The sequence below is a fragment of the Stegodyphus dumicola genome, chromosome 2 (assembly GCF_044657685.1).
Source record: "Stegodyphus dumicola isolate Sdum_Otavi_A_Nest chromosome 2, ASM4465768v1".
NCBI lineage: Eukaryota > Metazoa > Arthropoda > Arachnida > Araneae > Eresidae > Stegodyphus > Stegodyphus dumicola.
In genome coordinates, this window is record NC_140769.1 from 199,293,059 (window position 1) to 199,309,706 (window position 16,648).

Consider the following 16,648-nt stretch of genomic DNA (forward strand, 5'->3'; position numbering starts at 1 on the left):
GTGGGCATTCCTAATTTTTCATGTTTCCTGTGCGGCAATAAACCTATTGACTCTACAAATGGGCTGATACTTTCTCCTCATCGGTTAACAAAAAGATAGTTTTGTAAGCAGACTATTTCAGGAAATTTTAGTTTTTACACCCGATGTTGTATATATGCCTCAATATTAAGTGGAATTCCAATACTTATTAACAAATTATATCTATAATTTTTTGTTATTTTCTCGCGATGAAACAAGGGCCACAGAAAAATGCCACATGTGGTCCCCTGGTCGCGAGTCAGCATACCTGTACTCACATATGTTCTTGCTAAGATATCCATATGCAGTCTGTAGGATAGATTTAGTTTAAAATTCGGAAATAGAATGTTTTAGAAATTTTATTCAAAATGCGTAATAAAATTCTTCTTTTAATGCTATCTCTGAATGGTCTGTCACATTAAAAAGTTAACATATCCATTTCCTTGCTTTTATCTTGAAGGGACAAATGTAGCATTTATAGTGCCAATTTTTGCAGAAGATACGGTACGAGATATTTCAAAAATGTTTATTTTCTATATCTTTTAATCTATTATTTGGAGCTGTTCTTTTCAGTTTGTTATTGAAGGAAACCTTAAAAAAGTTTGCTATTTAATATATTGTATAATGAAATGCATTAATTACTCTTTGATAGGTAATGGGCCCTACTTTTAAGGTCAGAAAGAAGATGAGCAGTACCATGACCAGTATCATTTGTTTCCTGTTTTTATCATTTTGCAGCACCTTTACAGTTGCAACTAACATACTTTGTGCAACTCTTTGTGAATGTGAAAATATTGAAGATAATGAAGTCGTTATAGCAGACTGTTCGAGAGTTTACCTTGCTATCGTTCCATCGGTGGATGACTGGCCGATCAATGTAACTCACATGGACTTGAATTCGAATAACATCTCATCTTTAGATGTTGGAATGACGCATGATTTTCTTCAAGTGTTAGACTTAAGTCATAATAACATCCGGAAAATTGTACAATATGCATTTGATGGCTTAAAAGGTTTGCGCTATCTCAACCTTGCAAGCAATTTAATTAAAACTTTGGACTATAATACCTTTTATGGCTTGGAACATCTTGAGTCTCTCAACTTAAGCAGCAATATTCTGGACACACTACCAGACGGTATTTTCTACAATTTCGTTGGTCTTCAAGAACTATCCCTGGCAAGCAACCCTTTGGTCCATATAGATCCAATTCATTTCAACAGGTTGATTAACCTGAGATGGCTAGATCTTTCAAATATCGATGGATATTCTTTAGCACCAAACTTATATCACACTGCAGCACAACTAGAGTTTTTAGATTTATCGGATAATGACTACCATGATGTTCCCACGGATGCCTTACGCAGTGCCAAGAAGCTCAGGCACTTGAGATTGAACGAAAATCCAATCGAAACCCTAGACAGAAAATCATTCGTTCGTCTAAGTTCTCTGGAGATTCTGGAACTGAATTACATGGAAAATCTGAAGGAAATTGGAGAACGTACGTTTACAGATCTTGTCAGACTTCATACTTTAGAAATGAAATATAATCGTCGGCTGAAGCAGATCAATGCATTTGCTTTTGAGGGGTTATTCAATGAGACTAGACCTACGCTTCAAGAGCTGGATTTCGAAGGCAACGAAATTAGCTCGTTTCGGAAGGGTAACATCCAGTGCGCAAAGATGAGAAAATTCAACCTTCAGAAGAATCCTTTAAATTGTGATTGCAATTTGAAATGGATTAAGGAATGTCAGATTCAACAAATATATGCTGCAGATTTAAGGTAAGTGCTTATCTGAAAGAAAATTTTAAGATAAGTTTCTCATACTTTATTAACATTGAGGTCTTATTGATTCACTGTTGCTTCCTCTAACAACATCAGATGTGAAAAAATAAACGAGACATGATCTTTTCCCAGTCAGTTGTAGTCCTAGATTTGTATTTGTTTGGACCACAATAATCGTATATATATAACAATAACAATAATTTTTCTAAAACAATAATTTTTCAATTTGTATTTTAATTTTTCAAAATTTTTCAAAATTTGTAACAATTTTGTAATATAACAATAATTTTTCTTGCACAGAAAAAACATTCAGCTAGATCAGGGGTTCTTAACAAGGGGAGAATTCTCCCCTAGCAGGAATTCCATACTTTCAAAGGGAATGCGGTCAGCCTTTTATTTATCTCTTAAGTATTTAATTATAGTTTGTGATTATAAAACGCAAATTTTATTCAAGTTTTGATATTTATCAATATTTTTTTTTTACTTTTTGTTGTTGAATTTTTAAAAAAAGTTTTAAAATGATTTAAATTTAAATGAAATCATCTATGCAATTTGCGAGTTTTGGAAAGGAGAAATGATCTTCTAGTAATAGTGAAAGTAAAAGTGGATTCTAGTAAAAGTGGATTAAAAAGACTTAGTGAGTTAGATCATGCACCATAAAAGCTGAAGAATGATTTTCAAATGTTAAATTTTATTATGTCCCAATTTAGGTTTGCATACATAAATTTTGTTAGCATGCATTTTTGCTCCGAAGATGATGTCTTTGAGAATGCTTTTTACTTCCTTGTACGAAGCAAAGGAAGTATTATAATCGCAAATAATTTCAGGTATCATATTCCAAGGAAAAAATCCATTCCAACCGCTCTCCCAATGTTATTGCATAACATCTGTACGTACGGATAGAATAAAGAAGTGTTTTTACCAAAAAGGATTGCAAAATGGGTTTAAAATGAACTCAGAAGACATTTTTTTACGTCTATTTGTCTGTACGTCAGTACTACGTATGTATCTCGCGCAATTCAAGAACGAGTAGCCATAAAACGTTGAAATTTTCTATATGGAACTGCTATTTGTTGCAATCGGCTGCACCAATCGTATATATATATATATATATATTATGACATATATAATATTATGATATATATTATGATATATATTATGATATATATATAGATATATAAAACATGATTTGGAACTTGAGGTGGCATAATAGATGGGTAGCGAAGAAACTTGGCAAGGCAGACATGGCCGGATTCATGATAATTTTATTATTCGGGGAAGGAATTCTGGATTTGCAATATTTGGTTCACATACGGACGGGCGTCTTATGCGCCCTACATTTTTGTTAGCTCAGCACATATTCAGTGAACAAAGAAGATAGCCGCAAAGTGTCTTGCCAGGACGAAAGCGTAAGCGAAAAGTGTTGCAACACTTCAGAGGAAGAAGGGAGGGAGTCAAAAAGTTTCAGTCCGAATTAAAAAAAGTTTTGGTTTAAAATTATTTAGTGATTCGGAAGAGGTATCTTCTGCATTAAGCGTTACGTAACGCAGTCTAGACTTCAGCGCTATTTTTAAGATAGAGAGAGGAAGTCCCCAAAATAAATGAAAAATAAAAGAGGTTATAGCCAATTAAAATGAGAAGTTTGCTTTCATATTTTTTATCTTACACATATATATTCCGACTGTACTACCTGGCTCCATTAGCTTAGTTTATTAATTCTTGTATGTTGGTAAATTGTGAATTTTTTGTTTTAAAAATTATTGAATTATGTAGATTTTGTGTTCCGGTTAAGGGCTTTTCTGCCTTTAGTTAATCCGTACTAAATTGTTGTAAAATTATTAACAATTTAAAGTTTTAAGGGGCGAATTAAGCCTAACGAGCTACCATTTGTTTACATTTGAAACTCAGTACAATAGTGTATTAAATCAGTTTCTGCATCAAGTGCCTTTTTACCGAGGAGGAAAAAAATAAGTCAGTTTCTGCATTTTCAATATCTTTTTTCAGAGTGGAACCAAAAGTAAACTTTCAGTTTTGTGAACCAAAAAATCTTCCTTCTTGCCCGCTGGCCGAATTGCTTATTTTTGCCTAGAAACTAATTTTAACTGTAAAAATTGTTTTTTAACTGTTTAACTGTATTTAACGTTTTAGGTTTTTCTGTATTTTACAATTTGTAATGAAGATGTTTTGAGTTTTTATGTATTTTTGCTTTGCGGCGAAATGAGAACTCAATTGATTGAATGAGAAATATGCCTCTAATGAAATTCGAGGAAATACTAAAAGGTACTTCTCCCGCATTTCTAACATGCCTTCGTGGTTCTAATATAATGCTCACTGCTTCTAATATAACGCTCATGGATCGGTTTGACACCATTACAAGGGAACATTCGTTTGTTTCACGGCAAACTCCACCAAAGTGGTAGAATCCGTCCCGCATTGTTTTTCCGCTTCGTCAACATACTTTCATCCACTTAGAGGATCATACCAGGTCTTCCTGTTTTCCGTTGTTAACATTTAAGCAAAGAATCCACACAAACCTCGCGCATGTAGTTAGTCCAGTTCACAACTGTGATTTGCAGCTCCTTTTCACACCATTTAACTGAAGTTAAATCTTCGCTCCAACCATAAGTAAATCTCACACAATTCAAGAAACTCAATTTCAATGACTCAAATTATGTGCCTTTCCGGATACTTCTTTTACTGCGACAAGTTGAAAGGTTACAGCGCCATTGAATTGTGTATCCGAAATACAATTTTATTTCATGATTATTATCACAAGTAGCAATTTTAGACAAAATACCTTATTAGGAAAAAGATGTGACTGATAAGAAATGGCCCTGACTTGTTTTGAAAATGTGGCTGTAAAAGGTTACCAGCGGGGATATTCCGTTTGGCGTCAGTTGTATCATTTTTGGCGACGATACCGCCTGTGATACTGCGGCAAAATGGAAAAAAGTGCCAAAACTTTTTCCCTTCTCCCTAGTAATTTAGTGCACTGAATCACTGCAGAATCTGCTTCAAACATTTTTCATATCTAGTTGTTAGCAGCAACTCACCGAATAAAGTTTTTGTAATAATTAAATATATAATATTGATGTGGCTACATTAGAAAGATAATAGTTTCTTCTTACGAATTGAAGCCATAAAAATTAGGTAAATCTAAATGCACTACAATTGGTAAATGTGTTTTCCATGACAAATATGCTTTACCTCGTGATTTTCTTAGACGTATTTAGTTTTCTGTAACTTAGTTTACTATAAGAATATATAAGGTAGGTTATGCTAAATAACAAGTTATTATGATTTTAGTCTTTACTATAACTTCTAACTATCCCATAAGTAGTCGAAGTTTCCTCTGCTTCTTCTGTTTAATTTAAGACTAAATAAAAAAGATTACTTTCACCTTTGATATTTGACAGTTGTTTGAGATGCATCGATTACTCGCTAGTAACGTCTGCAGAAATTTAGCTTGCATTTACAAAAGTACCCTACAAATACAATATCTAACATACATATTACATAGAGTATGAGTTAATTGATTCTTTATATTATCTGTAAAGTTTCCCTTCAATAGAGGTTGTAATTATTACAAGTTGTATGGGAATTCGAAATTTATAAACGAATTTTTGTCAGCGCAGAGGTGGTGTGGTGTATTTAATTATGGCAAAGCACACTAGGGCTATCTGCCTAAGGGGAGGGATGCCTTCGGGGAGGACTTTCTAAGGGAAACTGGCTCGCATACACGTTACACATGGGGAAAACCACGAAAACACCCATGCAGCCAGCCCGTTCGCGTGTCAGCGCAGAGGAAAGAAACACCTACCCTCTTTCTACGTTTTTCTTTTTTCTACGTCTTTGCTTTCTTCTTTGATTTAACCATTTGAAAAGATTGCTGTCTCACCAGATGATGAATTTTGTTTTGGAGGTCTTATATTAACTCATCTTTCAGGAAGAACTGTAAAGATCTCAACAATTTAAAATCACCATTTAGAAATTACATCCCCCTTTTTACTTCCTTCTACGAAGTATAGGAAGGACTGTAATCGAGAAATATTTCAGGTATCATATTTCAACGAAAATATTCATTTTGATCGCTCTCGAATCTTTCTGAACGATGTTTTTTTTTGTGCGTGACATTTGTATGTACAGACAGTTCCCCAGACGGATGAAAAATGAATTTAAAATGGATTCAGAACAGATTTTTTCGTGACGTCTGTACGTACATATGTCTGTATATCGCATAACTCAAAAATGAGTAGCCTCAGAAGGCTGAAATTTCGTATATGGAGCTGCTATGATACGTAGTTGTGCACCTTCATTTTTGGTTGCAATCTGCCTCACTAAAAGTATGTAAAAATATATATACCCACTTTGCTTCTCGGCTCGGCTAGCTCAATTTTTTTATTTTCTTATATGTTGGTAAATTGTGCCCTTTTTTTGCTTTAAAAGTGATTGAATTATATTGTTCTTATGTTCCGGTTAAAATAATTATGCCTTTAGTTAGTCTGCATGCAATAGTTGCATGCAATAGTCAACAATTTAAAAGTTGTTCAAGTGCAAATAAGCTTAATGGAGCAGCCATTTGTTTACATTTGAAACTTAGAAGAATAGTGAATTAAGTCAGTTTCTGTACCACCTTTTACCGAGTCATTATTTATTAGGCGTTTTATAGTTCAACTAACAACGGTAAATTTCTGATTACAGTTGCAATGAGTATGATTAAAATAAACAAATTTTCCATATTTAGAATTTAAAAATATATTTATTTTCGAAATTCGTTGAAAGAGTAGACGAAAGTTACGGATCAGGGATTGCAACGCAATCGTTTTGCAACTGAAGTTGAAACGAAAATGGGCATTTTGAAAATTTATAATTTCAGTCTACCAGTTCTTAAAATTACATTTTTATAATTAAAGGAAAAAACAATCTGAAATCTTTTAGATTTTACATTACGCCCAAAGGAACTTTTTTTAACCTTTTGTTTATTACCTTTATTTATTAAATGTTCTTTGCACTTAAACCATAAAATTCAATTCAACAGCAATATCGCAAAATAATTTTAAAATGAGCATATCTTTAGAATTTCCGATACACAGTCTCCCGCGCTAGCGATAATTTCTTTTTTTTCTTTTTTTTTTTTTTTTTTTTCGTACAGTGTTGCCATTGTTGGCTTTGAAATCGTTGAGTTTGTTAATAAAAAATTCGTTAAAGTGTTACAAAATATGAAATCGGCAATAAACCAAATTCCAAATTAGGGCTTCCAGATGCCCATATTCGCTGGAGGATTACGTTATTCAAACTTCAGTTGCTTTAGGTACCGTCGTTTTACGACAATGCGAAATAAATTCATACATTTATGCAGTTTCTTCATCATTTAATTTCTTTAAATATAATACAGGGCGATAATATTTGGTGGCAACAATTTACAACATATCTAATATTCACTTTAACGATTTTGTCCGTTACGCTTGTTTTCACGCTACTTCATTTTCCAGTAATTTCACGTTCAATACCTCTGTCGTAGAATCATTAACGAATTGTTCGTTCAAATGTAACGTACGTTAAATTCAGTACCTGCTCTTAAAGTTTACTTCTTAAAGGAAGAAAATAATTCCAGTTTTAGTGTAATATTGTCAAAACGCCCGTCTTTCTTGTAATTTTAAATTCACTGTTTATTAACAAAACTTATAAGAATTTTAAAAAAAAATTGGCTTAACATTAAAAATTTGTGACTAAGAAGAAACACACAGTAAATGAATTTGCGTAATTGAAACACACAGTAATTGAAGCTATTAAAAATTATAATCTTTTGCATCGCCAATTTCGAGGGTCATATGTCGCTCAAGTTTAAAGAGAATACACTTTTAATAACTTTGTATTGAAGAAATTTATCAGCTTTCTTTCTTTTTTTTTTTTTTTTTTCTCTGATCGTTTGCGAAACAGGATATTGCCAGATTACTTAAAGACTGCTTGCCTATGCTCTCATTTCACAATTAAATGACGTAGATAAAACGGAATGGTTGTCTCCGTTTTCTATCGATGATAAACCGGAATGGAATGCGAAGCTATCATCAAAAACTAAACAGCTGGTAGTTTAGGCTTGTAAATAAAGACGACGCTATAATTTACAGTAATATCATTTTTCTAGAAGTGTATTATGCTTTATATTTCGCCTCTTTTTCCGTTTTCCCTCTCTAATTTAAAACTGATATTCCGTATAAGGAGACTGAACTAGCCAAATTCGTTAGATAAAATTCATTTGAGCCTTTTTTTCATTAGATACCATTTTGAAAATTTTCATTATCTTTCACCGTTTCTTCCAGCGCTGAAAATGAATTGTTATTAATTGCTAATGGGAATCATATTTAAGCTATATTTTAGTTCACTTTCCAAGGAAATGTTTTGGATAGTTCGGAGAATTCAGTGTTCATTTCTGAGAAGATGAGCAGAGGATGTTATCAGATAGTTGTGAACAACAACTAAAGTTAATCTATTTCCTGTAGCTCTGAGCTAAACACAAATACACTCTTCATGGAATTTATGGTATTTGCAAGGCAAATGTAAGCCATCATCAGGAAATACCTTATACATAAGCATAGAAAATACAGATAATTTAGCCTTTCTGAATTTTAGGTAACTAGTGTTTAATTTAACATGAAGTAATGATTAAAATATTATTACTAGATATATAGTGAGACATTTCATCCCAGTTGCCCTTTCAATAAGACCTTCTTTAAAAGTGACTTGTATTTCGGAAAGCATAATTATAAAAAATAAATAAATAAAAAATCTGAAAGGTTTTTTACGTCCAAAAGGGCGTTTTTTTAACGTTTTGTGTGTTAGCTTTATTTATTAAATATCGCACTTAATGACAAAATTCAGTTCAACAGCAATATCGCTCTTTCCGCTTAAACCATAAAATTCAGTTCAACGGCAATATACAAAATAATTTTAAAATGAGTATAACTTTAGAATTTCGGATACGCAGTCTCGTGCGCTGGAGATAAAAATGTATTTTCTATGCAACGTTGTCATTGCTCGCAATGAAATCCTTGAGTTTGTTATTCAAAAAGTCGTTAAAGTTTTACAAAATATGAAATTGATAATAAAACAAATTCCAAATTAGGGCTACCAGATGCCCATATTCGGTGAAAGATTACGTTATTAAAAATTCGATGGCTTTAGGTACCTTTGTTTTATCACAATGGGAGAAACATATATACATTTATGCAGATTCTTCACTATTTAATTTCTTTAAATATAAAACAGGGCGATAATATTTGGTGGCAACAATTGAAAAAGTGAAACAACGCAGAAAGGGAATCGACACAAGATGATGCCAAAACGAGATTAATAGTCGAGATCAAAACGAGATTTCATTACGGTTATTCCCGAAATAGCTGCATTTGCTGCTAAATGGGTTAAGGGAACTGGCATCTCATTTTCATTTCCTGTGGAAAATGAAAATGAATAAACGAATGCGGAAAATAAAATGTGTCATGATTGGAGAATAAAACAGCAAGGCGTGATTCTGCTTTTCTAAGGGTTTTATTATATATACTGTGCTACCAATCAATTCATTGAATTCAGTTGTCACTTCCTGACAAGGCAAAAATACATAAACACTCAAAGCACCTTCATTAAAAACTGTAAAATGCAAAAAAACATAAAACACCAAATGCAGATAAACATAGTTTAAAAAAATTTTACAACTAAATTTAGTTTATACGTAAAAACAAGCACTTTGACAGGCGGGTGGGAAGGCAGATTTTTCCGTGCATAAAACTGAGAGTTTACTTTTGGTCCCACTCAGTCAAAAGACACTGAAGTTGGTGCAGAAACTGATTTACTTCACTAGTCTACTAAGAGTATCAAATGTAAACAAATGGCGGTTTCGTTAGGTTTAGTTCCACTTAAACAACTTTTGAATTGTTCATAATTCTACAACTATTGCATGCAGATTAATTAAAGGCATAAATACCTTACATAAGAAGAACATAATTCAATCACTTTGCTTTAGCAAAAAATGCACAATTTACCAACATATGATTATAAAAAATTGAGCTCCCCGACCCGGGTATATACGCTTTCGATGCAGCCGATTCCAACCAAGAAGAAAAAAGGTGCACAACTACATGTTATAGCAGTCCCAAGTACAAAATTTCAATGTTCTGTAGCTACTTGTTTTCGAGTTATGCCAGATACAGACATACGTACAGACGTCACTAAAAAACCTCTTCTGAATCGATTTTAAATTTATTTTACAATCCGTTTTGAAAAAAGAATTCTTTATTATATGCATACGAACAAATGTCAGGCAAAAACATCTTTAAACTGGATTCGATAGGGGTCAAAAGGGATATTTGCGTTGAAAAATGATACCCAAAATTTTTCTCGATTACAGAATTCGCGTACAAGAAAGTAAAAAAAGAATGAAACATCAGATCAAGTCAACCGTTGGTACTACTATGTCGTTATCGTTTATCAGAAAAGGTATTTTTGAAAGTTTTATTTTTTAAAAATCAGAAATCATTTTTCTGAATCTATGAAGCTGCGAACAAAAATTATAATAACAACTATGATTTAAAATAGTTATCCTTGTGTAATATAAAATATATTCGTATTCTGCGAATCCACCTTTAGAAAATCACCCATGGTTCCAGATGATTGCCGTCATCTCTAGAGGCAGTTGCTTTAGAAAAATGATGTTCGGTACCGATGCTTATTTACTTTGACAGAAGTAATGGTCATTATGATGTGAGTTCATCGGAGGAAGTTGGTCACCATAAAGGGTTTATTTTACATAATTTGGCTGTAAAGCGTGCGTGTTTTCCTATTTGCCTCTGTTGAAAAATTATCTAAACACAGTTCTGACCAAAAGCCACATTATCATACTCAGTGGCGTAGCTAGGTTGGGGCAAGGAGGGGGATGTGTCCCCGGGCGCAGCATCCAGGGGCGCCAAACTGATGTTACGAAATTTTAGAATGAAACTTTTTTCATTCTTGGCACACAGAAAGGGACGCAAGATCTTCAGCTGTCCCCGGGCGCTGAAAAACCAAGCTACGCGTCTGATCGTACTTTATCTAGTAATGAAGTTCTTTTTACGTAACTTATAAATGCCAACTCTATAGTTTTGAGTTATAAGCATTATACAGGCAGTTTTGTTACTTGATTACAGGTTATTTGATTAAGGGGAGAAATGTCTTCGCGAAGAACGTTTTGAGGAGAACTGGCGTACGTTCACGTTACAAACCGGAAAAATCACGAAATCCCCCACTGCAACCAGCCCGTTCACCAGGATTTGAACCCGGGTAGAGCTATGATTCAACAATTTTGCCATTCGGTCACCAATGAATTCAGTATCAGGAACTTAAGTATAAGAGATTAGTCACAGAAAGTTAACCCTACACGTACTTACGACACAGAAAGTTAACCCTACACGTTACCTACTTAAATCTTCGACAAACTCTTCGACGAATTCTCAAACATATTTCATCATTCTAAATTTCAGTTTACGCTTTTTTGCTTTGTTTAAGGTTCTAGCAGTCGTTTTTGATTAAAAAGAAAATGGTGTAATTATAATAGTAGTTCCACATTACCAAAGACACAATACAAAATTTTAAGTCTCTTTGTAAAATGCAGCGTTTTTATTAAGAATGACATGTCTGCTTGACATCAAGGCTTCGCTGAAGTTTGAAACGATGTCATGTACTTTTCTGTAATTCATCGGTTTTTCCTTATGTCAGTCAAGGCCTAAAACTGAAAACTTGAAAATTCTTCCTAGATTTTTGTTAGCATAATTGACATGATTACTGCCATACCACAAGGTTATTTGATATTTTCTTAGATCAGAAATGCAAACAAGCAAATAATTTTGTTTTCTGAATTTAAGTTTCAGAGAATTCACGAGATCAACAAAGATTTACATGTGAAAGTATTCCTCGATTTGTATTCTAACTCCGTTTCATATTATAAAAGTGGGAAGTGTACTATATTATCTGATGAATTTTAAAGTCATCTTTTGAAAATATTGCAGAAGGTAAGCTTAACTTCCGGAAGAGACTATATCGGCAAAGAGCAGTTATCTGACAGCCAGTTATTCAATGAATATTGTATTTAGAATATGAGATACATGAAAAACTAAACAATAACGGAATTTTTGCATTAATTAGAAAAAATTATTTTTCTTTCAAATTTGGAACATTCATAATTGAAATTTTCTTCGTGACAGCAACTGTAGAATTGCAATATATTTCGATAAAAAAATAATAATATGCTGCTGACGATTAAAATTACTTCACCTAAAGGTGCATCACACAACGAACTTGGAATGTGGGTGAAAAGAAAACTATGATGAGATGTGCAGATGATTAGCATTCCATGGCTTGCAGGCATCACAGCAAAGTGTAATGACACCACGAAGTAGCAAAAGAGAATGAAATGCCAATATTTCATTCTACAATGACAATTTTTCATTCTACAATGACATCTGCATTTGTAAGTGTGTGTGGAAATAGTGTTACGCCTCGTGTAAGAAGGAACTCATATTAGCAATATTTAGATTTCGTTGCGAGTGAATCTTAGTCTATCGGAATTGCGGATTATTGCAGCATTCAGTGGTGGAGCTCTAGAAACTGTTCTGAGAATTTGCAATCAATGAGTCCAGGAAGACTACAAATGGTGGCATGTGAGATCTCAGCACTACCTCTCCACACACACTCACCAGACTTCGAGATGAAAAGATGTTTTGAGTATAACCCTGTTAGGAATCGTTACAGTCAAAATATCTGACATATCGAGATAGTGAGTGAGGGGTTAGTGACATGTGAGATCTCAGCATACATATTCTGGGTCAGGAAACTGGCTGTGTTTCATAGCACCAAATATCTGATAATGCGTTGTGATTACATCTACAGTGAAGCGAATTATCGGCAAATCGACCATACTTTTGAGGCTATAACACAAAAATCCGTCTTAAAATGATGAAATTAACAAAACGCATAGTTATAAAGGGCATGAGAGAGTCTTTCCTAATAGATACCACTTTTGCTTACAGCATCCATATGTTGTCTCCTGCGTGGAGGCACTGAGAGAAAAGAAAGCTGGAAACTCATTCTTTATCGAAAATAGGCCAGCAGGTAGATTGTCGTTATGGAATGCTACTGAGCTACTGAGTATACATCTTCCACCACTCTATTACTGCGGGTTTTATGTCCGTGACTATGCCGTATCTTCAGGCTTTCTTTGTTCCACATTTCCTCAGGACACTGCGAGACCATACATTACCTGTGCTATGGGTATTAGATTCCTTTCTTGAGTGAACAGCGCGTTCTCTAGATCTCTTACCAACTAAAAGCGTGCGATTATTGATTGAAGTTCCTATAACTACTGCTACGGCACGTAATACGACAGATAAACTTCGCATTCGGTCCGCTTTTGTCTTCAAATAGAGGATACAAATGGTACAAATCTAGAAGGAGAGGACCACATGCTGTAAAAGTCAGGACCAACACCAGAGAAATTTAGAATTTCTGATCATCTTTATAGCTTGCCTTGGAATTCGATTTTGATAATGTTGTCATGAAAGTTTTTATATCATTTTATTTACATTTCCGTTATCTCACATTATATTCATTCCATCAACCGTCGCCTATTTTCAGCTCTCGTAAAATTAATTTTTCATCAAGAGTTGAAATTGGAAAACCACCGTTGTTGAGAATATTGCATCTAAATTTGTGACATTTCGTTTTTTTATAACATCTTGTATTTCTGTTCAGTTAAAATATTTTCGTAAAAATTTTATATGAATAATATTTTAAATATTTTTGAATAGAATAATGTCTTGGGTGTTTCAAACAAAATTTTAGATATTTTAGAATAGAATAATATTTTAGGTATTTTAAAGTAAATGATTAGGTATTTTAAAAATGTTAGGTATTTTAGAATATAATAATATTTTAGCAATTTTAGAATAAAATTTTAGGTATTTTAGAATTGAATTTTAGAAACTTAGATTACAATACTCTAAACCACCATCCAAATATGATTAATTCTATGTCCAGATGTATAATAACTATTACTGTTGACTGATTGAGATACTGGGATACCGATTTCTGCATATTCTGCATCTCAAAATTACTTCTAATTATTTCAGCTTTTCATTTTAATGAACTTTTCAAATAAATGTTATTCGGATAATTATTCCGTTTAACAACGTAGCAATTTTAATGGTTCCCAGTGTAAACAAGGAAAAACTTCTTGTGGCGACTTCCTATAAGAGTTGGCAGTATTCCTGGAAGCGCAAGAGAACAGCGGTTATAAACATCACTAGTACATGTTTCCCCTGAGAGGTCCTTGAGTACCAAAACTGCGCCAATGATTCCTGTGGAGTTTGAAGGAAAAGATTGCTCTTTATTTAGTTAAATTTTTTATAAATTTTGTGTAAATACAATCCACGAAAGGATTCACGCAGAAGTAACAGTAAATAACGCATGTTTTTTTTTTTTTTTTTTTTTTTTTTTTTCAGATGCAAAGGTCCAGCAGATGTTGCAGGGGCTTTGATTATCGACCTCAGTGAAGATGATTTCCACTGCGAAGACTACGAAAGCGAAATGGCGCATAATTTCGCACATCACGAAAGAGTTGTTAGAAGTGTATCAGCTGGCCTCGGGGTGGCATTATTGTTAATGCTCGCCTTGGGTATAGCTTTTGTCTTCAAATGGAGGGATCTCAAAGAATGGTACAAATCTAGGAGGGCAGGACCAGGTGCCGTCTACTACGTAAGAGCTAGGAGCAATCCCAGAGAAATTTAGAACTTCTGATCATCAGTACAACTTGCTTTGGAATTTGATTTTGATAATGACACCATGGAAGGCTTGATATCATTTTATTTACATCTCCATCATCTCATGTTATATTCATTTCGTCAAGCGTCGCCTATTTTCAGCTCTGGTGAAATGATTTTTTCATCAGAGTTGAAAATGGTAAACCGCTGTCGTTGAGAGTATTGCATCTGAATTTGTGACATTTTGTTTTTTACCATGCCTTGTATTTTTGTTCAATTCAAATATTTTAATAAAAATTTTATGTAAATAATATTTTAGGTATTTTATCGTTTTCAGTTTGCGAAAGTACAGGCATGAGAAATTTCGTAAAGATAGTTAATCTTATCACATTCAACATTCTTTTGTTTTAATCTCTAAATATTTTACATTTCTAAATTGTTTAGATCTTTCTTTTACAATACTTTAAGATAAATGTAAAAAAAATACTTTAAGATAAATGTAAGTAGCTTATTGTTAAATATTTCTAGCATGTATATACGTATATAAAACTTGGAGTAAGCTGGAACGGATTGATTTACAGCAGGAAGATTTTTTTTCATATTTGAACATTTATTTAAAAATATTGTAATTTCTTAGGTAAAGTTATTTTGGTAGGTGTATAATAATTTAGATAGGGATATTGCTGATATGAATAGGCCACTTGTTGCTGCTGGAAATTCCTCCACACCTGATTTTGAGGTACATACTGTCAAGGATAAAATGGCTTTGGAATACGATATCTAGTTGGTAAAAATGTTGCTGTAAATTTTGCTCGGAGATGAAAACCTAGGTACATTATTAGTATTCTGAGATTCTCCCTGCAAACGTGAGGTAGGAAATAGCTTATGCACTAAAGAAATCCACTCGAATAATCTCGAAACGAATTAATATTCTGGACAGTTAGCAACATCCTTTGTTGCTCTGGCAGTCCTTGATTTAAGACTTCAATTAACGTTTTATGATTTAATTTTAAGCTAGATGTACAACGTAATTTTTGTTTAAAGTACTTATCAATATCATCAAATTTGGAATAGGCGACAGCTACAAAAGAAGCCCGGTAGCGCAGTGGCTAGTGCATTGCGCAGCAGCATCGCATGTCAGATGTTCGATCCCCGGGCTGGACAAAGGACATTTTTTTTTTTTTTTTTTTTTTTGCTCAAGCACATTTTTTCTTTAGAACACGTTTGCATGGAGACATTTCAAACAATCTAGTTGGAGCATTAATTTCAATCCTGTACTGGCAAAAACAAAGATCCTGATTCATTCATAAAAGAGCCGGATGAAGATATACAGTTCACTGACCTTCAAAGCACTGGAATAATTTGAAACGTTGGAACTCTAAAAGCACTCGTCATTTTATTATAAACAACGCTGGATTAATCTTGAACGGCTGGTACTAGATTGCATTTTTCAGCACTTGCAGCAAATTTTTTTATGATGGGATTTTTGTTTTTGTTTTTTTTTCACTTTTTCACATTGCTGTTGAATTACGTTGCACTTATTAAATCACCGAGTATGCTGGATTAAAATTCTAAGAATGGATTGTCACTTAAAATATTTAAAATTAGCATCACACTTGTTTTGGAATGATTCGGTATAGATGACTTGCTGATTCCTCTCTACGTAAAGAGAGTGAAGGGAGCTGTAGATATCTTGAGGATTAGCACATGAAGACATTAACTCATTCTTATCGACAACCGTAGCCGCAATTTCGATGCTAACAGTTCGATGAAGTACAGGTACACATCCTGTCGATTCAGTTGTGATAAAAACTTAGAGTAAACTGCAACGGATTGACGATGGTTTTCTGCATTATAACTTGGAGAGACTATACAACATAATTTGAAAGATTACACTCGAAGTAGAGACTTGGAGAAAGACGTGGTCGAACTGAGCATAATCTTTATTGCTGGACACGAACTAATTATTGAAACCATATTTGTCATTACACATGATCATGAACACAATGCGCACACCACAATTTTATATAGAGTATCTCATTTTAAATAACGGCGTAGTTAAC

At 33.5% G+C, this 16,648-nt stretch overlaps 1 protein-coding gene across 1 annotated transcript; it reads left to right on the top strand.

Moving 5' to 3' along the window:
- The first annotated feature begins 670 nt into the window (after nucleotides 1-670).
- LOC146998794 (uncharacterized) lies at nucleotides 671-14,898 on the top strand. The gene is made up of 2 exons (XM_085811624.1): nucleotides 671-1,800; nucleotides 14,328-14,898. Exons 1-2 carry the CDS (start codon nucleotides 674-676, stop codon nucleotides 14,611-14,613), a joined length of 1,413 nt encoding a protein of 470 aa, XP_085667750.1. The 5' UTR covers nucleotides 671-673; the 3' UTR covers nucleotides 14,614-14,898.
- Nucleotides 14,899-16,648: the final 1,750 nt, after the last annotated feature.

Excerpts from the sequence above, each read along its gene's own strand:
- LOC146998794 (XM_085811624.1), top strand. The coding sequence starts at position 674 with ATGGGCCCTACTTTTAAGGTCAGAAAGAAGATGAGCAGTACCATGACC. Across the intron at positions 1,801-14,327 it reads ATATATGCTGCAGATTTAAG|ATGCAAAGGTCCAGCAGATG; the intron begins GTAAGTGCTTAT and ends TTTTTTTTTCAG.